Source organism: Caretta caretta, chromosome 1 (assembly GCF_965140235.1).
Source record: "Caretta caretta isolate rCarCar2 chromosome 1, rCarCar1.hap1, whole genome shotgun sequence".
NCBI classification, from domain to species: Eukaryota; Metazoa; Chordata; order Testudines; family Cheloniidae; genus Caretta; species Caretta caretta.
In genome coordinates this window covers 214,588,476-214,616,419 of record NC_134206.1, presented here as the reverse complement: position 1 = coordinate 214,616,419, position 27,944 = coordinate 214,588,476, and the positions used below count along the sequence as shown (strand labels likewise).

The window sequence follows — 27,944 nt, the reverse complement described above, 5'->3', positions numbered from 1 at the left end:
TGTAAATGAGCCTCTGGGGAAGGGCTCACTTCCAAAGGCTATTTTATGTGTGATGTAGGTAAACGGGATGTCATGTGACCTGACCTCATGCCCACCCAGAACGTCTATATAACGGTGGTGCTTCACAGAATCGATCATCATCTCTGTTGCTTGACCACATTACTGATCGTCTCAGGAAAAAAGTGAAGGACTGAATGGGCCACGGCGGCTCAGCTCTCTTCATGTTCCCAGATGAGATCTCTTCAGGGTAGGGACTGCAACACACAGGGAGTGAAAGAAACCTGCATTGCCACTGCCTGTGGTATGCCACTCGGAGGTTTGCCACTCCGAGGGTAAACAGAAGCCTGAGACTCCAGGGACGGTCAATCTAGCGCATCTCTCTAGCACTGCGCTCACACTCTGGGCATAAACACATACAACACAGCCCAGGTTTTCAGAGAAAATATCAAGGCTCGGGAAAAGCTGTGAACAAAGGCTCCCATCTGGCAGGTGTGCACAGGGCCTCATGGCTCAGTGCTATCAGATCTATGGTAGATTTGAACATGGGTTGCCAATCTCACAGGGAATGGGAAAGGCAGAGGGAGAAGGGGGTGCAACAGGAACACACAGAATGCTGTGGAGGTAGAAAATAGCTGTCTCTGAAAACAGCTCACTAACGAAAAAGCTTGCCACTGACTTATTCTAGCCATGCAATAAGGCTTCTGCTAAAAATATGTGTTATGAAGAGATGGCTAAAGTTAGACGTAATCCTTCCTTTACACACACACACACACACACACACACACACACACACACACACACACACACTTTCCTCCACAAATGCAGTAACGGAGCAGCTGAGGAAATAGATTGTGGTTTCGGAGAAGCTCTCTGATAGTGATTGGCTGAAGTCCTGGAGGGGTGGAGCCTTGGGTGGGATTGTTTTTGTATGAGATTGTAACGTTGTGGGGACAGGGGGCCCACGGTGATACATTCCCTAGGGGGGCCTTTACAAAAACCTCCCGGTGGGTTTCCCGTTTGAGAGTGTACCAGGACAGCAATAGCGCAGTCTGCAGCAGGGCAGGCACATGCTCCCTGGGCTGTGCCTCGCGTGTGCGGCAGCGAGGCAGGTGGATTGCATCTGGGGCATACTTAGACCATTCTACCGCGCAGCAGGGACTCTCCACCTGGGCCTGATATGCCTAGAAGACTGCAGCACAGCATGGGTTCTGTCTGGGATGTATCGAGAGCATTTGGCTCCACTCCAGCGGGGAGGCAACAGAAAGATCAGCAGCTCTGCCTGCATATTCTACCAGAGAAGTATTTATGTTTGGTAGGACAGCCAGTCCTGGGTTGGAGCTAAAACATATGTGAACCAAACTGATTCAGCTGGGGTATACCTAAAATGCATGTCAGTGCAAGTGGGAGAGACTTTTGCTGATGTGATAAAGTCTTGCAATAAGTGTCCCTTTATTCATGTGAAAACCCTCCCAGAAAAAGACAATCCAAAACATAACAGAGACCTGATAGAAACATGACTTGCTGTGTCGGATGCAAAACACAGAGGCAGTAGCGATGTAACTGTAAAACTCCGTTGGATCTTTCACTCTCCAGTTCAGCTTCCGGTATCCTTTGGGCTTGGCTGATCATAGTGACAGGTTCAAGGCTTCTCTTTGACCCTCCTCATTATTAACTCAGGGATGGCAGAAGTTAGACTCTCAGCGACTGAACCTCCTGGACTGTCTTTGGGGCTTTGGATTGATTTCTTTAATCTATTAGGAAACCCCATAGTGTTCTATCAGGGTCTTCCTAGGACTTTGGCACTCTGACAGTAGAGGAGATGAAATCAGGAGCTCTTTGCTTTAATTCAGGGATAAAAAGGTGAAAACATCACACTCTTTGCAAGCACCTGTTTATAGTTATTCCTAGGTTCCATTAAGTAACTACTTCATTGACCATTGTACACCCACTAGTTACAGAGTGAATGGCTGCCTACTCCTTGGAGCACAGGACTGGGAATCTGGAGCTACTAGTCACCAGGAGGTTCTGTTCTTGGCACTGTCACTGACTTGCTTGATAACCTTGGGCACATCAGTTTCCCCATCTATAAAATGGGGACAATATGTATTGATCTCACAGGGGTAGGTGAGGACTGTTTGATCAGGGGTTCTCAAACTGGGGGTTGGGACCCCTCAGGGGGTCACGAGGCTATTACATGGGGGGTTGCGAGCTGTCAGTCTCCACCCCAAACCCCGCTTTGTATCCTGCATTTATAATGGTGTTAAATATATAAAAAAGTGTTTTTAATTTATAAGGGGGGGGTCGCACTCAGAGGCTTGCTATGTTAAAGGGGTCACCAGTACAAAAGTTTGAGAACTACTGATTTAGATAATGTCTATAAAGCAATTGGAGTGTGAAATATAAATAAAACAATAAGAGGATCAATAAATAATGAACAGTGCTCTAGTGAATGCTAAGTGTTGCACATAAGCAATGTGAACTGTTTTTATGCCAATGGTCACTAAACCGGGGCTGAGTGGCCCTCACATCTCTGGGATTTTAGATAGAGTAAACACCTCCTATGTCTGTCCACATCACCTGCAGCATGTCCCTTTCTTCTGCTTATGATGCAGCCCCTTGTCACCGTGACCAACGATAAAGTCTATTTTGGCGCAGGCACAAAACTCACTGTGTTAGGTAAGAAAATCCCATTTTTCTTTATAATCCCTTGAAATCCCAGATCTTCCCCTTTTGGGAATAACCCCCCCATCCACGTCCCCCTTTGGTTATTGAGCTGGTGTTTTCCCAGTGTGCCAATTACCCAGCCTACTTCGGAGAAGGGACTAAACTCACTGTTCTAGGTAAGGACATAAAATTCCTTGTGGGTTGCTGAATGAATGTAATATATGTGGACAATGGGGCTGCCCTGGCAAAGAATTAGGAAGGGTGAGGGGCTGTGATATATTTGTGTATCCTAAATTTGCATTAATATAACAACCTCTGAAAAATCTCTCTGATCCACAAAGGTGTAAGTATTCCCCTAGAGAGCTAGTTATTCTGGGGCTACAGAACATTAAAAACCAACACATGCATCAGCACATCTATCCAGAGGGGACTGAGTTACAATCATGTTTTAGATAGCACAAACAATAGTGTGTAGGGATCAAACCAGAGTCCATTAACTTCAGTAACTCTGGTCTCTTTGGGATTGAACATACACATGTTTTGTCTGGGATGACAAGGTAACAAACAAATATGCATGATATTTTTAACAGACAAAATAGAACAACAAACAAACGATCCGTTTTATCCCAAGCCGTGCTCCCAGATGCCTTGTGCTCTAATTCCCAGTTGCTCTTTTTCCATCCATTGGGACACAGGGCCCCTAACAACAGACCAAATGGGGCAGACTTCTTGGCACAGCTATCCTAGGAAAAGGGATCATTTAACCAATGGGAAAGCTTAGTGCAATGAGAATCCAAAAATCCCAGAAGAAGATGCTGCTTACTGACAATAGAAAACCAGGTCTAATGCATGTGGTTCAAACACAATAAAACGCTTTTGGGGGATACTCCCATGTAGGCCCTCTGTTTGGATTTGGAGTCCCCAACTTTGATATGATAGACAAAACAAGGTTGCCTTCATAATCCTGAAAAATGGCCATTGTGTTGTCACTGGCACACAGTTCTCCCCAGGGTCAATGTACTTACTAACAACAGTTTTTTGATTGCACCAGCCCCCTTGTAATGAGGATATAGAAGGATTACAGGTTATTGATGGTGATTTCCACAACAGGGACAGTCACAAAGAGTCCTATAGTAATTTTTCAGTGATTAATAAATCTTTATGAGATGTGAGTAAGTCTCAGGTACCTGGCCTCAAGGAATTCAAGGTGTAGGACCCAGATTGACTGCAGCCAACAAAGTTGCAAAGTGCACTTTGAAGATTTCTGGTCAAGACAGGGAAGAAAAACTAATGGAGCAGAGAGGGTCTCCCCCCGGTGCTTGCTGAGGAACCATTATTCTTACTGTGTTCAGGAAACTCTGAACAGCCTGGGGGATGGGACAAGCTGCTAAGGAATGATGTGGAATCACTATCTCTGGAGATCAAGGCAGACACTAGAAGCCCAACTATTGGGGATGGTTTAGGGACAGTGAACTCAGTCCTGCCACGACGGAGGGGAATGGTCTGGAAGGCCCCCGCCAACCTTAAATGAATCAATATTTGTTTTAACAGAGCATAAACATTAAGTGAGATAAGACTTAGATGGGGGAGAGGGGAGAGAGAGATGACCATGAGCAAAGGGAAGGATTCTGGATGGATATTAGAAAGTATTTCCTACAGTGAGTCTGACTGTGTCTCCCATCAGTTGAGTCATTTAAACCTGGAGTAGATAGAGCCCTGAAGAAGACACTGCAGGGACCTGTCCTGCGCTGCCCCACAGCAGGGATGGATTTGGTGTGACCTAACAGCTGGTTTCCATCTGTTATTTCAATGGCATTATAATTTGCTGTGCCTTTGGTTTCTCCTTCTTTTGGTGCATGGCGAGGAGGGGGATAGATTGCAGGGTGGGTTCAGCAGAGTGAGTTTGGAGGTAGGTTTTCCTGCAGCTGCATAATGGTGTGAACTCTGAAAGACAATACTTCGGCGATGGCACCAAACTCACTGTCCTAGGTAAGAGAGAGGCCTGAGTTGTGTGTTGTTTGTGATATTATTGAGGTATTGCCATTGGAGATCTGACCAGTGCTTCACCTAGTCCTATGTCCCACTTACTGGAACAGGCCTCTGGTCCATCTAGTCCAGTGACCCACAGCTAATACCAGATGCTGCAGAGGCATGTGTGACCCCCACCCCATCCATAAAGTAGCTGCTAGTGCCATCTGGTATCATAGTGGCAGGCTTGACACCAAGCAATGGCCAACACAAGCCTTGGAACCTGTGGATTGATAGTTTTGGTGTTTTTACCCTAGCTGGTGTTATTGCATGTTGTATTCTGAGCCATATGTGTGTCTAATTCGTTTTGGATTCAGCCATGGGACTAGGTCAATCTCCTCACTCTACAGAGCAATTACATAGGGCCAAAAAAGATAAAATGAGATGGTTGGGGGGTTGCAGTGATTCACTTCTCGTGTCCTCCCTGGGCTGAGGTGTATTATAACATGAACACCCACTGGGAGTCCTATGACAGGAGAAAGGAAGAAGTAACAGCTCTCTCCAGCCATTTCTGAAGGGAGTAAGGAGGTTGGGGATGGGGGACTCGTCCCCAGTCCATGTGGTTTTTGCAACTCTCCTGCCTCACTGTGTAACAACCGTGAGCAGTACTTTGGAGACGGGACCAGGCTAACGGTGTTGGGTAAGGAACGGGCTACTGGCTCCTGGGCTGTGGGCCATGGGGGGGAGGGTAGTTAGGGAGAGCATAGCCTGATGGCATCTCTGGGACGGTTGCGCTCCACTACATTCTTCTCTCACTGACCCCAGTAAAATGTCCGACTGCCTGTCTGTCACTCTATCTTTTTCTTGATTTTCCTCTCTCTGTAATGTTCTTATTCCCTCTCTCTCTCTTTGTCTCCCTGTGTCTCCCACACACAGTTCCTCTCTCTTGTCCCTCTCTTTCACCCTCTCTGGGGGCTGTTTTGAGATAGATAACATAGGAAGGACGTTGTAGAATCATACGCTCCTCTTTGCCTCCTGTCTTTTGCTGTCAAATGCCGGAGAATAGTCTGATTGCAGTCTCCAGTAATGCAATCTAGCCATGATTGCTACAAAGTTTCCTGAGTTGGGGAGCAGTGGGGGCTGGGCCAGGCTTTAGCTGTTGTGGGTTTTATTCTGACAGCTTACAGCTGTGTTCTAATACCTCTCCCCTTATCTTCGGAGCTGGCACTGTGCTCACTGTTACAGGTAAGAGGTCATGATTTATCTCCTCACTCCCCTGAAGGACGCTTAAAAGTTTCGCTTATGCTAGTGACATGTAGCATTCACACAAGTGGAAGTGAGGGAAAACTGGCAAGACAATTATTCAAGGCACAGTCTCTACCCAATTGGTCTTGCTGTGAAGATAAGGGGGAAAAAAACAATGATCGTGTACTCACCCATCAAAAAACATTGACTTTGGCAAGTGGGTATATAAAATAGACTATTCCTAGGCTACTGTATCAATAGATTTCTTTCAGATTCTCTCTTTCTATGTGTCTGCCTGTATGTCTCAATCTCTCTGTTTCATTCCTAGTCCACCCATTTCTCTGGCCTTCTATGTTTTCTGTGTGTTTTGCAGTGTTGTTGCAGCTGTGTTGGTCCCAGACAAGAGGGGAGAGTAAATATCTTTTATTGGACCAACTTCTGTTGGTGAGAGAAGTCTGGTTCCAGGCCTGAAGAAGAGCTCTATGGAGCTTGAAAGCTTGTCTCTCTCACCAACAGAAGTTGTTCCAATAAAAGATATTAGCTCACCTACCTTGTCTTTTTGTGTTTTGTCCTTCTCTAGCTCTGTCTCTTTCTTTGCCTTTCTTTCTCTCTCTCTTTCTCTCCATCCCTCTCTCTTTGTCCTTCTTTTTTTCTGTCTGTCTCTTTGTCTTTGTTTCTCTCTCTGTTTCCATGTCTCCTCCACTCTCTATTCCTTGAGGGCAGGATCTATAAGCACACTGAGCATTTACGTATGCCAGAGAGGCTTTGAAGGCAACTGAAAACAGTTTGTAAAACAAAACACTAATTATGATGGTGGGAACAGGAAAAGGGATCATAGCTCCCCCATAGTCACAGTATTGGTTATGGGGAAGGAGAGGCAGCTGCTCAGTTTCCTACCAGACCCCTACTACTGTGCTCTGCAGCCAGCACACTAAATTTTGCGGAGGGAGCCCATCTCACTGTACTAGGTGAGCACTGACTGTCGTGGTTAATATTAATTGCTGAAATAAAGCACCAGGATTTGGGACCCAGCTCCCTGCCCCTCTCACTCTCCTACTGTGGAGAGGAAGCAGTTGGGGCTGCGCAGAAGTGCCAGGATCAGGAGGGGATCAGGAGGCTGCACCCCTATAAGTACGGATCCCTCTGCTGGACAGAGCCCCCTGCTGACCCCAACCCTTCAGCACAACCCCATCCGGTTGCCCTGCACAGGCTCTGTCCAGCAGGGGAAGTGGATGGGGCTCTGTGCCCTGGGCCATGCTGAAGGGCTAGTATCATGAGAGGAGCGTCTCCAAAGCAATGTCAGGTGCGAAAAAGCCAAAATCTGAGTGAAAATCAGTAAAACCAAAATACTGGCTTTTTGCACACCTGGGAATTTTTCAGCGAAAATCAATAAATAGCAAAAATGAAGGGCCTTGAATACTGTATCATTAGGTGCTTTATTATTTATATCTAAGATTAGACTGTTAGCTCTCCTGGGCATGGATTATATCTTTCTATTTGGCAAGGTACCTTACATAGTTTGGACAAAGTAAAAAATAATAATAATGAGATGTATTGCAGTTTCCTTTGAAGCTTTCAGCATTTACCCTATCAGAGACAGGATACCAGATGAGAGGGTCATTGTATGCCTAGATGGCATTTTCCCAGGGCTTTGCAGTTGGGGAAGCTATACAAAGACCAAGACCCTCAAAGGTCTTTAGGCGCCTACTTTCACTTACCTACTGAAAAACTATGGAAAATGTCCTATTTGAAGACTGTGCTTTTTTTCTTCTCTTCTGCTTTGTTCTATATGAGCAAAGGAATGGATGGCCTCAGGTGGATCAGGGTAGGAACATCTTGGGCCCAGTTCTCCCTTGCACCAGATATGAGCTGAGCATAGGGAACAAGGGGAAGGGGAAAAAGATGGCTTTACACCACTTCTGTGCCTTTTGTATTTTAGGCCAGGCCCAGCCATGGATGGCATAAGGGCAGGCACAGAAACTAGCCTGTGGATGCCAGGACCAAGGGGTGAAAGTAGATCAGAGAGCTGGATTAGTAAAAAGGGACAAGCTGGGAGACAGCTGAAGCAGGTACAGTAACTCCTCACCTAAAGTCATCCCGATTAATGTTGTTTCATTGTTACGTTGCTGATCAATTAGGGAACATGATCGTTTAAAGTTGGTCAGTGCTCCCTTATAACGTTGTTGGGCAGCCGCCTGCTTTGTCCACGGCTTGCAGAAAAAGCAGCCCGTTGGAGCGGGGCTTGGAACCAGGGTGGGCCGGCAGCCCCACTATCAGTTTCCCTAAGCTCCCTGTGCGGCAGCCGCCCAGCAGGCTATCAATTGCCCGGCAGTCCAGCTGTCCCTCCCCCCACTGCAGTGTGCTGCTCCAGGGAACCTCCTGCTTGCTGTGCAAGGGAGGGGGGGAAGGGGTGCTAATGTCAGGGTATCCCTCTCCCCCTGCTACTTCCCCCCGCTCCTTTACCCCATACACAGAGCAGGTGGGGGGACACGACAGGGCTCAGGACCTGGCAGCAGCTGCTGTCTCAACTTGCTGATCTACTTAAACAGGCACTGTACTTAGAGTGAGGCCAGCATTCACGTCTCTCTCTTACACACGGTGTGGTGTGTGTCTTTGTCTCTCTCTGCCGCGCTGTCTCCGCTCCCTCCATTCGTGATGCCTTGTAGAGTGTGAGGCTACATTAACAACAATGTGTTAACCCTTGAGGGCTCAGCCGAGTGCTAGTTCATCATTTAGCAGTAAGACATTCATATCCCACCCTCTTCCACCCTCTGGCTCCACCACCTCAACCAAGCTTCACAATCATCATTGCTGTGTACAGTATTAAATTGTTTAAAACTTATATTATATAAAATATAGTCTTTTGTCTGGTGAAAAAAATTTCCCTGGAACTTAACCCCCTCTATTTACATTAATTCTTATGGGGAAATTGGATTTGTTTAACACTGTTTCGCTTAAAGTAGCATTTTTCAGGAACATAACTACAACATTAAGCGAGGAGTTACTGTAGTTTAGTCTCCATTCTGTGCTCCAGTAAGACCCACACAAGATGCCTGACTTCCAGCTGTCTAGACAGTGCAAGCCAACCAAAGGACTCAGAAGCAAATTTCTAGCTAGTGAGCCAGCCACGATCTGAACTTCCTGCAAAAAGGTGACACCTCACCCAAGCATCCTTCAAGACCACTAAGGGCAGATAGACAGACAGACAGACAGTGCTCTCCTTGTTCTATTGTGACTGGACATCCCTTGTGCAATTATTTGATGTAATCTCTCCAGGATACATCACTGGGCCAGGGGGACTATGTAAAGGATAACTACTTAACAGCCACTGTCTAGTAACCCTGCTTACATGTGTGGTTTTGTCATCGTCCACCAAGTAGCTCATGAACATGTTTGGCTACATTCAGTGTTTTGGATTGTTACTATGGGGTAAGTCTCTGCTTTTGTCTAGGGAGCCAACTGGGACAGGGTACTCTGCCTCCAACGCTAGCAAGCGGGAATGGGGCCCTGTACTAGGAAGCCCACGGCTATTCCTCAAAACCTCATGGTGTGTACAAGCCAAGAGCTGGAGAGGAAGGGCAACTAACCAAGGAGGGAGTGAGGATGGAAATGCACCGGTACCATGGCCTGTGGGTGCCACAAAAACACACATGAAACTTGGAGTGACACTGTCTGGTGTGTGAATGTGCCATGGGACACAGAAGTATGTGGGCCAATGCAACTGCACAGGTTACATAGCCCTAAAGTTGCCACAGCATGGGACCTCCAATTATTAGAAATAATTAGTATCTTCACTTTACCACTCAGCTCTAGCCACACTGTTTTACCCAGCAATATGGTGGGACACTGGGGTCAGTGTTGACTTACATGGGAGAAAGTCACCTCCTGAGTCACCCACACCCTTTCTTGCAGCCCTGCACCCCTTAGCACCATGCAGGGACCTTTGGGTCAATGCTGACTTACAGGAGAAAAGGCCCCTTACTGAGTCACCCAAACCACTCCCTGTACCAATTGCTTTTTCCTTGAAAGTCTTCCGTCTAAGTACTGACCCTTCCTAGCATGAGAAACCTGACACAATCTTAGCCCAAGTCAGTTAGCCTGAAGATGGGGGAAGGGAGCCAAGAAGATGTGTGGTGGGGAGCAGCAGAGAGCTGGGAGGATGTGGTGAAGGTAGAGAGCATAGCAGATGAGGGGAGGAGCTGTTCATATTGTGTCAGTGCAGAATTGAAAAGGCAGCAGAAGTTTCAATAACAAGGCCCTGGGGGTTTGGTCTCTGCATGTGGTTAAACGCTCGGAGTCACAAGTGATTGGTGAGTCACCATTCCATTCCACCTGTCAGCCAATGTAGGTCTTATTCTCAAAACCACATGCAACACTGAGATGACAATGATACAAAGCATTTCCAAGAGGTCACAGCGCAGGTGGTACTGTTCTGTGGGCCATGCTTCCGAGCATTGTTCTGTCTGTGGTTTACAGATAATAAACAGGGTGTCGACCCAGCATCGCTCTCATCAGGGTCATGCAAAACCCTGCAATCTATATACCAGGCATGCATCACAAACCCCACCCCCTACAGGTGCTATTATTTGGTCTCCTTGCTGCCATTCTCAGCAGAGAAGCCGTGGAGTAAATGGGTCATGGAGACTGAACACCCCTTTCACTCATGGAGGTGATCACTGCAAGTCAGGGATGGGACATGCTGACAGAGCAGTGTGTGAAGAAGCCTACACCAGCCACGGCCCATGCTGTCCCTGTTGAGTGGACTTCAGGATCCAAAGAATGTCAGTCCAGCATCTTTTCCCAGCACCAAATTCACTGTAGCCTTAAAACCAATCAGTGGACTCACTAAACCACTTCAGTCATCATCTGTGATTAGAAAGAAAGAGGTGATGTTTTGATCTTAGTTAACTAGGGAATAAACTCACAGTTCTGCAATGCCTGGCACTGCTCTGAACTGGGATGAGGGGTCATAAAAAGTCCTAGAAATTGGGGTAACTGACCCTTCTGAGAAAGGCTGGAAGGAAATGAAAAGGGAAGCTGGATCTGGAAGAACTGGCTAAGAAAACCTAAGATATTATAAACCTTGTAGAGAGAAGTTTCAAGGTAACAGATTATGGCTGCCACTGAGGAAAGTTCAAAAGGTAAGGACCAAATACATGCCCCCAACTCACACCCCAAAAGAGCTGCCCTGTATTTTTGTGCCACCAGTCACACACTGTTGCAAAACCCTGAAGCTGCCAGACAAAAACTGACCTTGGGACTCACAGATATACTACCTTGGGTGGCTGTGATCTGTTCAGAACTCATACACTAAGCAGGATTAGCCCTGATCAGCATATGAATGGGAGCCTTCCAAGCAAAACCAAGGCTAAGTAGGGAGTGGGATCAGTGACTTCTTCCCCTTTAGTCAGTACGGCTCCCAATGCCCCAGTGTGATGCTAAGGGGTGCTCTGCTGCTGGAGATGCCATTATTTGGAAGCAATATAAGAGCTAAAGCCCAGGGCCAGTCATGATGCTTAAAGGTCCCAAAGCAATTTTTGCAAGAGTTAAGGTTTTATGGTTACCTGTTTCCTGGAAAAATTCCAGCAGGTGCACTATATTCCTCTGACCTCAGATTTCCCTTGCAGCATCAGGGGATATGGCATTAACTCCTCTCTCTCTGTGCTAATGTTGTGCAGTGTCCTTCCAAGTGAATGGCCCCTGTGTATTGTCTGTAAAGCACTTTGTGAATCTCTGGGTTCAAAGACACTATAGGAATGCTGGTCTCTCAGTCATGTGGGCCCAGATCCTCAAAGGTAATTAGATTTGAGGAGATAGGCCATAGTGCTTATACAAGTGGATGGAGGAACCGCATGAGTAAGAGAGAGACAGGCTTCTTGGGATGAAATGAGCAAGGGTAGGAAACCATGCTCTGCATACACACACACACACACACACACACACAGTTGTTAAACCTCTACATCGGCTCAGTGGGTGGCTTTTTATTTCTTCTGACCTGGCTTTCCCCATTCCTGACTTATTCCATTAAACTAAGTGCTGAGAGTCTGATTTCATGCTCAAAGAATAACAAAGCCATAGTGTCTTCCCAGTATTCTCACCTGATCTCATGGATCCTGTATGAATAATCTCCTGGTCTGCTGGGATTGAGTGTGTCAGTCCATGGGCTTCTGGGTGGGAATGCATACATCTGTAGCTGTGCTGAATTTCTAGAGCTAATAAAAACCCAGGAAACATTTTTATTCAAAGATTTGTCAGATAAAATTCTCGATGAACATTTTCTGACCAGCTCAGTTAATTTCTCTGTGGGGGCGAGTCTGACTAGGTACGTGCATGTTTGTTTGTGACTCTACATCTGTATCTATACATATGATTCTATGGGGAGAGGGAGAGGCCATTCATGTGACTCTCCATACCTGCCTCTGAGTGTGTGTGACAGCACATATCCTTCTGCAGTGTATTTGTGCCTTTGCTATTCTCTGCATGTTCTTGGGTGTGTGTCGGCACATTCCTCTGTGTGTATATGTCTGCCTGTGCCTGTGTAACCACTCGGTATGATGTGTCATTTGTATCATGTGTTTGTGCTTGTATTCATGTCTCTATGTGTATTTGAGAGATCAGGTGGGTGAGGTGATCCAACTTCTTTGGGTGAGAGAGACAAGTTTTCCAGCTACACAGAGCTGTTCTTCAGGGCTGGGAAAGTTACTTAAAGTGTCATAGCTACATATAATATCCTGGGACCAACATGACTACAACAACACTGCCTACAATCTATGTGTATCTGTGCAGCTGTCTGTACGTGTGTGTCTAGGCTGGGTACCTCTGTGTGGTTTCCCACCTCTCACAGCTCCCCTCTCCCTCTCGTAAGCTATAAATACCAGTTTGGCTTAGTGAAGGGTAGTGGGGAGGGAGCATAGCAAGTTCCTGCTTAGAGAAACCCAGGAACCCCTCTATCCGGCCAGGTGTCTGTTTGGTATGATCACCCCCAGCAACATCATCCGTTTTCCCTTGTTTATTCAGTATAAGCACAGACCCTGCCATTTCCCCAGGCCCTGCCTCTGCTGGGTGACTCTGGGGCGGGGCTGAGGGAGGAGATGTTTTTGCATGAGGTTGAACGATTGTGGGGACAGCAGGGCCACGGTGATACATTCCCTAGGGAGGCCTTTACAAAAACCTCCCTCATGTAGTGGATAAGATGCAAGGCCCCCTGGGGTATGTGCACTTCTTGACACCCAAGGCTCCACTAGGAGCTGCCTGCACATTTTCAAGGTTTTGTTCATCCTAACCCTGACGTGTTCCTGGGCCACAAAGAATGACTCCTAACCAAGACCACACAGCAGACCCCGGTGGGAGGAGATTCCCTTTGGCTCACCCAATAGCTTTTCTATCTATGGGACCCCCCAGGATAGGACAGTCTGTACCAGATGGGCATCCTCTGTAGAGGAATAAAATGCGGGTGGTTGCCTTTGAAAATCAAGACACATGGCAGCCACGTTCCTCCACATGCCACTTTTCTGCACCTTCCATCAGTGTCTCAAAGTATCTTTCCCAGAGGGGCCAGTGTCGCTGGAATCCCACCCCAAGGTGGCTAGGGAAAACTGTGGTTGATTTCGCCAGGCCTACCAACACTGTGTTCTGGCAGCGCCGTGTACTTTGGAGAGGGGACCAGACTCACTGTCTTAGGTAAGTGACTTCTAGGAATTAGGGATCTAAAAAAGCCTATCACCTCCCATCTTCTCCATCCTCCCACCCCAACTCTCCCAGGTGAGAGTATACCCTACAGGAGATTCTCCAGGATTCTGTCCAGACCAGTTTTCAATGTCTTACATGAGGGGCTTCCACCACTTCCCTTTGGGAGACCATCCCACAGTTATTTCCTAACACAGCCAGCCATACTTTGGCCAGGGGACCAGGCTGTCAGTGTTTGGTAACTTTCCTTTGGGCCATTCTGTCTATTATCCCAAACAGGGTCTGTTTCCTCTCCTCCCAGGGTATTACAAGATGATTATCACAGTTCCCTGTCCCTACCTTTGCTCTGGGGAGCGGTGTATTTTGAGATGGTCTCTGTAGTGCTGTGATTCATCTCCAGCACAGTTTGGTTCCGGGACACGAGTGACTGTATTAGGTAAGGAAAAGAAGCTCAGGCATTAAATAATTGGTGACAATGAAATACCTTTTTCAAGAGTAAATGAAAAAGTCATGTGTGCAAATTTGTCCAGAACAGGGTCTGAAGGAACAGGTTGCAGCATGGGGTGGGTGAAATCCAGAAGAATTCCCTTCCCCATGCACACCACCACCACTGCCCTTTGACCACAGGAAAGGGTCACTGCTTCTAAAATTACACGAGAACAGGAGTCTCAGACTGGACTCAGTTGTAGGGTGGGGTTGAGATTGTGGAGATTTATAGATAGATAGATAGATAGATAGATTAGATTAGATGATATTCCAAGTGAATACAGGGGTTTTTCATCAAATCCGTCTTCCATAAACACAGCATTTTCTAACACTGTACTCAGTGCTTGGAGGTTGGGTGGGGGGAGCGGCAGACACATTATTTTATATAAGATTACCTAAATCTGTTGTGTCTCCTTGGATAATCCACACCCCCTCCCCCAACTGGTAACTTCCCTGAGACTGCCTTATTCCCATAGCTGAAGGCAGGTGATTCCTGTACCCCTTCATAACACTGTGTAAACACACCACAGTACTTTGGCCAGGGTACCAGGCTGACAGTGTTGGGTAAGTTTCTTCGTGGCCATTCTGTCTATTATCCCAAACACAGTCCATTAGTGAAGGGATGTCTGATAAGAGCAACTGACAGCAGTAAGGGGTTAATTTACTAGACAGGAATAAATGAATGTAATAGCTTGGATAAAGGTGGCTAACGGAAGGTATGAGAACCATTTAGAAGGGTGCAAAGAGGGAAAGGAGGCCCCATCTCCAGGACCATTTAAAGTGAGTACTGCGACAAAGACCTAGAGACTGCACTGTAGGGGGTAATCCTGCCCTGGCTATGGGATTGGGGAAGGAAGGTAAGTCTTTGCCATCTCTAACTTCTATGATGTGACTCAAATACCCAAATTCCCAGAGGTTTGCAAATAGGCAACAGGCTGACATTTCATCAGGTAAATTCAGTATTCAAGGAAGGGTAAAAGGAGCAGAGAATAGAGTCCACCTGAGAAATGGCAGCCCCTTGGGGGACACTGGTTTTTCTAGGCTGTGGGTCTATCACTGTGTAACTATGCTGAAGCTAACTTCGGCGAGGGCACCAGGCTTACAGTGCTAGGTAAGTGAAATCCAAGCAGATTAAAAGTCACCACTGTAAAGGCACTGGCAAATTTTGGAAGGGATCAGTTTGGGGAGAATCAGGGGTGTCCTGGAATATCTCCTCTAGTGCATAGCTTGAACTGGCTCAGTGTTGGGAGGCAGGTGGGCAAAGAGGCCATGGGAAGATCTAAAGAAGGATTTTTTTTCTCTCAAAGCTTGTCACGTTCCTTGTCTCCCTAAAGCACTTTAAGTGCAGCACATTGAATATTGTGCAAACAAATGTAGCTGATGTTCTGAACTCAACTATTGCTGGTATGTAGCCTCCGGTATTACAATGTGTTTTAGCTGAAAGAGAAGAAATGTTGTCTGGACAGGAGCTCTTTCCAATAAGCGCCCTGTGGGTCTCAAATCTCCACCTGGAACAGCCCATGAGGGCTGAGCAGAAGGGAACTCAGTTTAATATCTCCTCCAAAGCAGTTTAATGTGCCTTCCAAGGAGGCATCATCCTCTCTTTCCCATAGCACTGATGCTATGCCAGCACCGGGTGCTCCAATTAGAGGTTAGAGGAAGCCTGGTTTAATGTCTTCTTCACCTTAGCAGAAGTTTCAGGGTAATAATCACTGCCATTTGGGCTGCTGTCTGGAGGTTTTAGCAGTGAGCAAATTGTCTGTGTAAACACACAGCTGGTATATTTTGGAGAGGGGACCAGGCTCACAGTTCTAGGTAAGAAAATGCATCTTCCAAAGTATCTCTGAACCAAACTTAGCAAAATCTACAATTCCTGTCTGGGGGAATTTGTCCCCATATAACTATTTATTTTTTGGTTAGACACATTGCAGGGAGAGTGGGCATTTTCCCATTTAACCCTGTTAAGATCAGCGTCTAAAATGTAACCATGAGAAAGGTGGATATTCTACCTTATCATTTCAATTTTACCTTAGTAGTTAATATTTCCCACAGTTGCACTGGTTTCAGTGGGTGGCAGGATGAAAAGTGATCCTTGGTCATTTAACTAAACAAAGAAATGGAGAGAACAAGGAAAACACACAGAAGAACCCAGGCAGGGACAGAGGCAAAGAGACATGTGGAGTCGGAGAATGTGAATCTGAAAGCCATTTGAAGAAGGGATGAGAATTCCCCGAAACATCTCGCTACTTGAACTAAAAATAACAAAGTTGGAGATAATATAGATAGCAAGGCAATAAACCTTCATGATATGATCTGAGTGTTTCAAGAGAGACTGAGGGAGCTCAGTGTATGTAACCCAGGGGAGAGCTGGCTCAAGGTGGTGGTGGGACTTGATCAGAGTCTGTAGATCCCTCCAAAGGAACAGGGAATTATCTACAGATCTGGAGACAGAAAAAACAGGAGGCAGCTGCCTGAAGCAACGGTTGGAAAGGTTTAGGGCAGGCTGTGAACAGATATTTCTGTGTTAGTGTTACATGGCATGGGGGACAATTACCTGCTGGCACAAGCCAGTGAGCAGCTTATGCCCTGAGAACACAAAATGTACAGGTTCACCCCCCACTCCCCGCTGGGATACTCCTATGACTAGTGTTTACTAGCCTCCAGCAACTGCTGGATGAGACAAGATCAAGGCTCCCTTGGGCTTTACACTTTGGGCTGCCTCTGCCTTTGAAGATGTTCACTTTGATTATAACAGTTTCACGCTGTGTTCTTACAATTCCCCACTGAACTTTGGCCAAGGGACCCAAGTGACTGTCTTAGGTAAGTGGAGGCAGCCAGAAAAACTGCAGGGATCTAACAATTGTCTCCCACTGGCCCTGGGAGAGGCTTCTATGGTGACACATTGTCATCTTCCACACAGATAGACAGAGACCAGTATTTACCAGTCAGTGGTGCTCGGACCCTACTGAGAATGCTATGCATGGTATAGACCCCCTTTCTACAGCTCCGCTGAGAACGTACCTTGAAAACTGCATTCATTTCTGGGTCCCTCAATGCCAGAAAGATATTGACAGAGCAGGAGGGACTGAAGGATGGGAAAAGATTAAGATAAAATATGTTTCACTTGACTAAATGCCAGCTAAGCATTCTACATACATGGGAAGGGTAGGCAGGGGGAGGAATTATTAAGGGTGCTCCAAGAGGGTAAATGTAGGGTCAACAGGATGAAACTGAGGAAAAGGGGGGAATGCCAGGCTGCAAAGGGGTGAGTATGTCTTAACAGGCAGATCAGAAGATCTGTCAGGCTGTGCAGTGGCATGATATGGGATGGGGAGTGGCCCACGAGAAGTGGGAATTGCTTAGGACAATGAAGGCTAGGATTGCATAAAGCACAATACAAACAGGGTACAAGTAACTCCCATTGGGAGTAATTCCCACTCCTTATGCAAGGAGAAGCCCTCCTGTGTGGGCTTGGAGGAGTGGGTGGAAAGAAGGTGGAAAGCTGGAAAGGGTTAAATCTGGATGGAATGTGACCTGATTCTAGGACCACAATGCTGTGTTCAGCACTCCCAAACAGGCAGATTCCCTCATCACCCAGAGGCCAAGAATTGCTCTCCTGGGGGAGGAGAGATGGGAGATTTCAGGCTCTTTCATTGACAGATAAGAGGAGGAAGAGAACTTCTCCATTACTGCAGCCCACTGCCTCCTTCCCTCCCTTCCCCTCTCCAGAGAGGACTTTTCTGACAGGGGTGTCAGGCTGTGTTCTACAAATATACTGTACTTCGGAGAGGGAACACGGCTCACAGTTCTAGGTAAGAGATACCAGCAATTGTGTCTGGGCCACAGCCAGCAGGTCATAGGCTGGCAAATACACCAAGAAAAGGGTTTTGGGAAAGACACTGAGAGAGACAGAGGGAAAGGAAAGCAGTTGATGACTGGGGAAAAGAACAAACCCATTATTGCTATTAAATTTGTCCTGGGCACAGACAACTGCAGTGTTAACTTTGCCAACATTTTCTTGCCATGCTAAGAAAGAAAGAAAGAAAGATAGAAAGAAAGAAAGAAAGAAAGAAAGAAAAAGAAAGTGTTTTAATTTCGTGGTTAATGTCTGGAGCATCTCCTTCAAGTCTGGAATAGGAGGAGATCTCAAATCTAATCAGAGAAAGAAGGGAGAGCACATGGGCCCCTAGAGTGGTATTCTATATCTAGATTGCAATATAAATCTGGTGGAAACTCCGGGAAGCCCTGCTCAGTGCCCACTTAGGGTGCTGGCTGGATTCTCTTAGAAATGAAGCCCATGCAGTGCCAGCACCCCAAAATTAGACTACACCTATTCAGAGGTGGTGCATCTGCCCCCTCCCCCACCGCGATCCAGTATAATCCCTGGGATGACTCTGTCTTTCCATTGCAATATCTAAGGGAGCATCTGTCTCTGAAAAGGGGGTGAGGTGAAGAAGACTGAGGTCAGGAGCCAGACATTCATTAATAATAGGACTATCCTGCAGCAGTTGGGAGAACAAACAGAGAGATTGGATGAGGGTATAAAGCAGGGGGGGTGGGAAGGCGGGAGAAGGAGCTTGAAGGATAAACACTGACCCTGGGAGTGCGTGGCGATGCTGAGGTTCAGAAGCAGAGGATGAGGTACTTTACTGTGGAAAGGGAAATGAGGGATCTTTTGAAATATCCAAATCATCACTGGGGAGCACATACAAGATATTAGTCTTCTAAATGCTGCTGAGACAGCACAGCTAGATGGCTAGTGCATATACTTTCTCCTGAGCATGCCTTTGGCTACGATTCTGGAAGAGTCCAGCATTTTAAGGGTTAACAATGGCATCTTATGGGGATCAGCCCAGACTGGGTAGTGAGTAGTTTTGGTGTTGCAATGCAAAGCTGTGCTCCACAGACATCCAGTATTTTGGAGCTGGAACTCGACTGACAGTTCTGGGTGAGTGAAAATGACGGCAAAATAACATAACCTACACCCCATGCTGGGAGAGGACTGGGTTTGGGAGTGTGAAAGGGGCAGGATTCTTGAAGCATGAATCGGTGAAACTGAATGAAGAGGGAAGCCTTTGGGGTGGATAGCAGAATGTAAAATATTCTCCGCAAGTGAACTGTAGGATATCTCATTGCTTGAGTTATTTAAAGCTAGGGCAGGACAAAGTCTAGGAGAATAGAATATAGAGAACAATTCTTCACTGGCTAGGAGAAAATAGACTAAATACAATCTAACGGCACTTTATGGAGATGGCAGCATTCCCTAGCCCCACCAAAGCAGCCCTGTTCTGCCCAGTCCCTAAGGAGTGTAGAGTGGTTTTGGTGGGGTTTGGATGGGGAGGAGGATTGGGAGGGATGGTTTTGGTTCAGCTCCAAGAGGCTGTGAACTGGAACGCAGTACTTTGGAGCAGGGACACAGCTGACAGTTCTGGGTGAGTGCAAGCAAAGAAAGAAAGAAAGAAAATAGCAGGCAAAGAGACTGGAATAAAACCCAGTTTTTAGAAGCATTTCTGGTGGCAGCCAAATTGATGAACTTGTCTCTAACGGGGTTAATCTAGAGAAAAGAGGGACAGAGAAACAGACAGACAGAGATTAAGACAGACAGTGAGGGACAAAGCAGAGAAACATAAAATAATGAAACACAGGTAAGTAGAAACGAGTCCCGGTTCCAGGGCATTTGTAGCATGGGAGGAAAACGCTGTGTTCTGGTTCTGGCTCGGTGCAATATTTTGGACACGGGACCAGACTCACAGTTCTAGGTAAGAAAAATAAATACTTTTATCATCTCTTGATCTGTCTCTAGCAACCCAGTAGGATCTGTACGTTTCCTAAGAAACCCATAGACAATAAAAGGCATCTTCATTTTGGGAAGATAGGATCCGCAAAAGGAAAACACTTGCGTGAAATCGCAGCTCCCCTGGAGTCAATGGCAAAACTCCCACTGACTTTAATAAGGCCAGGATTTCACCCCCAGAGATTTTTTCTGGCTGGTATGTGATTGTACCAACCTATGTCAGAAAGAAGATAATTCTGTGCCTAACATTATGTGATCTGCCTGGGACATGTCTGGAGAGCATATTTAAGGAGAGTATGCTGGATTTGTAATAAAAAGGTGACGGAAAAAAAGGAATAAAAAGGGAAACAGACAAAGAAGACACACAAGAGAGAAAGACAGGGAAGGATGAAATACTAAGGAGGAAGATGATTTTTTTTTAGTGTAGTCCGTGAGGGAATAGCTAGGGATAAAGGGGCTGGAACTGAATTAAAGAGAAATCCTCCACATAATGTATCAGGAATAATTTCTAGAGTAGGGGGGAAGAGATCTTGAAATAGTCTCCAAAGGGAAATGGTCAAAGCCCCTTGAGAGTGTACTGTAAGGCAGTGGTTCACAACAAGGGGTACACATACCCCTGGGCGTACACAGAGGTCTTCCAGGGGGTATGTCAACTCAGCTAGATATTTGCCTAGTTTTACAACAGGCTACATGAAAGTCTCTAGCAAAGTCAGTACAAACTAAAATTTCATACAGACAATTACTTGTTTATACTGCGCTATATACTATATCAGTGTTTCTCAAACTGGTGCTCATGATTTAGTTTATAATTACATGGTAAAAATGAGAAAGTGAGCAATTTTTCAGTACTAGTGTGCTGTGACACTTTTGTATTTTTATGTCTGATTTTGTAAGCAAGTAGTTTTAAAGTGAGGTGAAACTTGGGGGTACGCAAGACAAATCAACCTCCTGAAAGGGGTATAATAGTCTGGAGAGGTTGAGAGCCACTGCTGTAAGGAGTAGCCTTACTCTGCTTGAGAAGAGAGGGTACAGTAGGTGTAATGAAACAAGTCTTTTCTCCACGTCTAAGGGCTGGGATTCTGCTCACTCAGACACACTTATCTGCAGACACAGCTTAACAGACCCTCACCATGAGGAAATGGAGTGGTCAGCCTTATTTTTTCTATTCACAATTCTTTCCCATGTGCTCCTGGTTCTGCAATATATTAGAGTAGCCCATACTATCCCTCTGTAATGCTGGTAGAAGAGACACAGGGATGGTTGGATGAATAGGAGCACTAGTTAAAAATAGGAATTCTTTTCTCAGAAAAATGTTGAAGGAAACAAAAAAATTATTTCAGTCGACATTTCTACAGAATGTTTCCATTTTTTTGATAAAACAAGTAGAAATAAAAACAATTTCAACCATCCATAATTAATAGCTTGATTTTTAGGCTATATTCATAGAGGTCCACAGATAACATGTTAATTTAATAATATATACTAGGAAGCTGTAGCTCACGAAAGCTTATGCTCAAATAAATTGGTTAGTCTCTAAGGTGCCACAAGTACTCCTTTTCTTTTTGCAAATACAGGCTAACACAGCTGCTACTCTGAAACTCTTCATAATAATATTTAGTATTTTTCATCCATAGATTTCAAAGCACTTCACTAGGATGGGTGGACATTACAAGCTTCATTTTAGAGCGTGGGAAACTGAGGCACAGAGCAGTTAAGTGACTTGCCCAAGGTTACATAACAAGTGTGGCCTAGTTGGGAACAGAACCCAAGCCTCCTTATTCATGGCCTGATTTTCAAAAGAGCTCTCCACCCAATATGCTGAGCCTTTGAAAATCTGGCCTCCTAGTTTGCTGCATAAATGCGAGTTGAGCTCTTTTGAAAATCTGGCCCACAGAGTCTGGTGCTCTGCTCATTGCAACACACTGCCTCCCCACTCCAGTAAGGCACTGTCTAGACACCATTCCCTTGAAGAAATAATATATGTGGAGGAAGAATGGGGATCTCTTTCAAAAGATGGCAGGACAAAGATGGAAAACCTAAGGTCCAGTAAGGAAAAGCTAGTATTAAACAATAGGAAAAATTTATTACGAGCCAGAGGAAGTGGGCCATGGAATGGACTCCCCTCGTGGAGTGGGTGAAGGATCCCCTCTGCCACTGCAAAGTCAAGAGCAGGATAAAGAAAACTGTAGTGGCAGGAATGGAGCTGATGAGTCCTGTGAAAGTGGGAAGTACATCAACAGCAGAGATCCTCCCTATGTGCTCATTTCATGGTCATATAGGTTTGTACTCACATGTGTTCACTTTGTCTCTATAGAGAGACACCACAGGCCTAGCCCTGCAGTCCCTATTCAGGCTAAACTTCCATTGACTTCAGTGAGAGTTCAGCCTGTGTGAGGAGTGTGTAGAGTCAAGCCCTTGAACCGTAAGTTGCTACTTTGCTGAGTTTTACTACTGCCCTTTGTCTCTGTGCTCTGGATATGAACAGTATTTTGGCACAGGAACCAAGCTGACTGTCCTGGGTAAGGAAGGGTTTGTTGGTTTGTTTCTTTGTTTGTTTGCTAAATAACAAAACATTCACAGTCTTGGGCTTCTGTCTCAAGCTTCTCTTTGGATATTTGTGGGCTGGATTTTTTATTTCTTTTGTCCTTTTTAAAATTGCGGGAGAAAAAGCAAGGAGAGCTTGCTGAGAGATTGGAAAGTTTGGGTTAGCAAAAGGAGGGTGCAGTCTTCAGCATCTTTTTCTGAGGTGAAACACAGGGCACCCCAGTGCAGTAAAGAATTAAAGAGAAACAGGCCTCAATGAATGACTGGATATAGAGACTTTACATTTACTCTGTAGCTGTCTTTTTTAAATATTGGGGCCAGATTCTGCAGCCAACACTTTCTATTGACTTCAGTGGAAGTGGTACATATACAGTAGTTACTGATTCAGACTCGAGTACAGTATAGTCAAAAAATATAATTTTCTCTTTTGGTTTAAAATGATGGGCCTCCTGTGTAGATTTCTAAAGAGGGCATTGAATTTGCCTCTAGAAACATCTCCCTCCTCACACAACACATACAGAGTCAAATACACGGATCTGGGAGGGGTTGTTGTCACACGGCAGGAGAAGCTTTCTGTAGGGCTCTCTGTGTCATCTTGATTTCTGTTCCAGAGGATGGATTCAATATCACCGCCCCCAAAGTGGCCATCTTTCCCCCGTCAAAGCAGGAGATCAAAGAGAAGAGGAAGGCCACCCTGGTGTGCCTGGTCACAGATTTCTACCCTGACCACATCAAGCTGGTTTGGCGGGTGAACGATGTTGAGAGGAAAGAGGGGGTGAGGACAGATGAATCTATCATGGACAAAACATCAAAATCATACTCGCTGACCAGCCGCCTGAGGATCTCACACCAGGAATTTTCCAACTCCAAGAATAGATTCCAGTGCTTTGTTGAGTTCTACGGGAATAACACGCAAAGATATGATGAAGTCATCCATGGTGCAGCTGGTGAGTACTGAGCACAAAAGCCCTAGGGTGCTGGGGTCTGGCCTCTGCAGCATTCCCACCTCTGGGATTAGGAGTTGGAAAGGAAGGCAGGGCTCCTGCCCAGCACATCAGGGCATCACCACTTAAATCACTGCTGTCCCAAGAGAGAGTCCAAGAGTGGGAATTGTCACCTCAGAGTTCTGCAAAGCAGAGCAATTTGCTAAACCCTGGGGCACCAAGACCACTGTATGCCACACTCCAGCCTCTGCCAGCCCTTGGGATCTGAGACCAGGACTGGAATCCAAATCTGCTCTCCTACAAGCTAGTGAATAGACACATAATTCTCCCTTCCGCCCTTCCCCAACCCAATTAATTGTGGGAAACTGGGAGTTCCTTGTAAAAGGCACAGATAGCTGGGCTCAGATACTAACTTCTGCTTGTTTCTCCTTTCAGGTTGCAGTGTCTCAGAAGGTCAGTTAAGGCCCCTTCTTCCTCTGTACTGTACGCCTGTGTGCATGTGCACATGAATGTTCAGGTGTGCATGTGGGTATGTGTACCCTGAGGTACTGCTGTGGGGGGGGGGGTGCATGTGGGTATGTGTACCCTGAGGTACTGCTGTGGGGGGGGGGGTGCATGCGGGTATGTGTACCCTGAGGTACTGCTGTGGGGGGTGTGTGCATGCGGGTATGTGTACCCTGAGGTACTGCTGTGGGGGGGTGTGCATGCGGGTATGTGTACCCTGAGGTACTGCTGTGGGGGGTGTGTGCATGCGGGTATGTGTACCCTGAGGTACTGCTGTGGGGGGTGTGTGCATGCGGGTATGTGTACCCTGAGGTACTGCTGTGGGGGGGTGTGTGCATGTGGGTATGTGTACCCTGAGGTACTGCTGTGGGGGGGTGTGCATGTGGGTATGTGCATATTTGTATGTGTGGGTGCACATGCGTGTACATATTTCTTGTTTCACAGAGACGTGGGTGTGCACGTGTGAGTATGTGCGTAGGCACACACACTGGGACTCACACCCCTGAACGCACAAAAATTTCTGTGGGACTTGTTCTAACCACCAGTGGCCAGGTCCTCAGCTTTAGATCTCATGCTAAAGATATCACCTTCAGCAGCACAGAGACCCTAAGACCACACTGGGTCACTAGGGTCAGTACTGACTTAGAAGGGAGAGTACCCCCTACTGAGTCACCTACCCCGCTCTCTGCAGCACAGCACCCCCTAGCACCACACTGATGTATTGGGATCAATGTTATCTCTGGGGGAAGGCTGCCACCTTCAGCGTCACCACCACTTCTTCAAACTCTTAGGTTTTCCTTAGCAGTCTCCAAACCAATTGCTGGCCAGGGCTGACAATCTTTAGCTTTGGAGATCCAGCCCTCCTTGGTGGTACAGCCATAGGCAGCCAAATGGACAGTAAGTGGATTTTACAGATAAGCGTTGCAACATCTTCTGCTAATCTACAGGATTAAAAGAACCCCCCTGGGTTGGATAAATTCTCCAAAGAAATTTTCACTTCTCTGTTAGCTTTGATGTATTATTTTCCCCCTTGCTTTTCAGAGTCATATCTGAGAAGTGCCATGGCAGGCAAGAGTGTGTATGTTCTGCTCATTTTCAAGAGTGCCTTGTATGGGGTCTTTGTGATGGGGCTAATGCTAAGGAACAAGGTGAGAGGTGTTTTCTTATTCTATGCACTCTGGGCCAGGTGCTTTCTAACTAGAAGAGAGGTGGTGGGTGGGGAGGGGACTAGCTTGGACGAAGTGAGAACCAGCCATGAACCTCTATCTTCCCCACACACACACACACAAAAATAAATCTCCACAACTTTTAAGATGCAAAAAAGTTCAGTGAAGTGTTTTTTCTTTTTCCCCATGTCTCTGCACCTCTTGGTTTGCAAGAGAGTAAGCTAGAGTGATGGAGAGAGTGCAAGTGTTGAGAGAGAAGGGGAGAGAGAGAATGCAAGAGAGAAACAAAAGAAGGAAGAGGAAGAGTGAAATGTGACATAGACAAAGGATGGGGAATGAGAGAAAACTGAGAGAAGAGGAAGAAAGACGAGAGAGAAACAACAGGAAAAATGAGAGAACAGAGAGAGAATCAGAAAAGATGTGAGGGAAAGAAAGAAAAAGAGAGATAAATAGATATGTAGAGAGAAAGAATAAAAAATGAAAGAGAGAGTGAGTTAAGAAAGTTTCAGAGGAACAGCCGTGTTAGTCTGTATTCGCAAAAAGAAAAGGAATACTTGTGGCACCTTAGAGACTAACCAATTTATTTGAGCATGAGCTTTCGTGAGCTACAGCTCACTTCATCAGATGTACATCTGATGAAGTGAGCTGTAGCTCACGAAAGCTCATGCTCAAATAAATTGGTTAGTCTCTAAGGTGCCACAAGTATTCCTTTTCTTTTTAAGAAAGTTTGTTTATCTAGTGGTGTGCTTGTAGTCATCCATTCTTTCTCATTTTTAACAGTGCTTATCGGAAATATCTTGAGACCTTCTGAGCTGACTCTTTTCCAATCACACATGAGGCCTTCAGCATAGTCAAGCAAAACCACACTGTTTCTGTTGTGCAGAAACTTTCATAGCCTTAGTGACTGCATGGGAAAATTCAATGTAAGGTTTCACCCGTCAGATATGCCCCTGACCACTACTTAACAGGAAGCACCAACTGTAAAATAGCAGTGAATCCCCTCCAGCTAGAGCACTGGCTGGTGGCAGTGGGAATCTGAGAAATTACAGATAAAAAGACACATTTGGTCACAATTTGCCATTTTCTTCCCCCTCACCAACCAATAGAGGGTTGTTCCCTGAGGTCTAGTCCCAGGGACTCAATTTGTGTCTATCCTTGAGGTGTACACCATTCAAACACAGTGACCCTGATTTTTCTGTTACTAAGGGTTTGTCTACACTTAAAACGCTGCAGCTCTTCAGAAGACACTACCTACACTGGTGAGAGTGGTTCTCCTGTCGGAGGAGATAATCCACCTCCCTGAGAGGTGGTAGCTATGTCAATGGGAAAATTCTTCTGTTGACCTAGTGCTGTCTACACCAGGGGTTAGGTCAGTTTAACTCTGTCACTCGGGGGTGTGGATTTTTTACATCCCTGAGCAACATAGTTATACTGACCTAATTTTCTAGTGTAGACCAGCCCTTAAACCAGTATTATGTTGGTGTAATCCCATTAATGTAAATGGAGTTATCCCTGATTTACACCAGCATCAGTGAAAGGAGAAACAGTTGATCTATCTATCTATCTACTAAAATATTGATATAATTTGATCAACCTTCTGTCAGTTAGGTACCCAGTACATTTTTAGTTCCTTTAATGTCTCCTCATCAATTAATCTATCTAGATCCTTAATTTATGAACCAGAATGGAGATGGGGATGGCTGTGCATGAACAAGCTGCATTATGGAAAACTTGACTGTTTGCTCCTCCCCCTGGTGTTTCAATCACAGGATGATCATTGCTTGGTTCTGGTTAGCGGTGGCCCATGACTAATCTCCAGTTCTATTCCCTTCCCTCCCACAGAAAGTGCAGTAGAAGAAGCTGGCCTGAGGCGGATGGCACAGCTGCCTGGCGAAAGAAGGAGCTGCAGCTGCATTCGTTTTACAAGTCCTGATTTGTTTCAGAAATCAGCACAGCACTTAGGCTTTTGTTACAATAAATGTACAAAGACCGCAATTTGGGGTTGTCTGGCTGTATTTGCTTGTTTGAAACAGCAGCTTTTAATAAACATTTATGGAATCCTTAATGAGGTTTTCTGCATTTTTTTTGTCAGCCGCTGAAGTATGAAACAAAAATGCCTGTAACATTCACAGAACTTAGAGAACAAAATGTATTAGAAACTGGCTTTGTTTGTGAATACATAAGTGAATGATGTCAGGCCACAGAAAGGATAAGGGACCTAATGCTACTGTTTCAGCTAAGTGGGGGAGTGGGGTTGGGTTGTCGCTCGTAGTGTAAACGGAAGAGGCCTGTGTTTCTTGAGCTGAAGAGCTAGAATTGTAGTCCAATCTCCCAAGGGGTCTCTATGTGTGAATTATGTAGCAATTGTACTGGCTGCGGTATATGAGTTCATTGCAATAGGGAGTCTCCATGTGATGTCATCCCACTGTGCACCTACTCTTGTATCGCACCCTCTGCTTTGCCAAGAGGAACCCACCTCCTGCTTTACCGAAAGAAACTCAGTGTTCCCACTAGTCAGTTTTTCTCCTTCCTGTTACAGTGGATCAAAGCATTGGACCGTCTAGTCCAGTGTCATCCTGTCTACTAGTTTACCAGGAGAGAGCCATGCATCCATCTACACTAGGATCTTACTTCTTGCTGTGTTGGAAAAAAAACACTGTTCCATCTCATCCAGTCCTGTTTTTGATAATGGAAAATATCACATGCTTCAAATGAAAGCTTAACTCTCCCTCCCCCGTTTTGTCCAGCTATCTAAATATCTATCTTAAGTATCTCTACACAAACCCACAGGAGTACATGGCACTCTACAGGTAAAAAGAAAAGCGTCCTGACACCAGGCGCTTACACTCTCAGGCTTGATCTATACTTAAAAAGTTATATCAGCATAGCTACGTCAGTCAGGGATGTGAAAAAACCAAAGCCCGAACCAACATATCTATGCAG

The 27,944-nt window shown here is 45.8% G+C and overlaps 1 gene segment (V, D, J or C); it reads left to right on the top strand.

The window, feature by feature from the left end:
* Nucleotides 1–174: 174 nt before the first annotated feature.
* LOC125633029 (T-cell receptor beta-2 chain C region-like) lies at nt 175–27,066 on the top strand. The segment is given in 5 exon segments: nt 175–247; nt 22,999–23,334; nt 23,767–23,784; nt 24,877–24,983; nt 26,844–27,066. Coding segments are annotated over 5 exon segments (489 nt in total).
* Nucleotides 27,067–27,944: the final 878 nt, after the last annotated feature.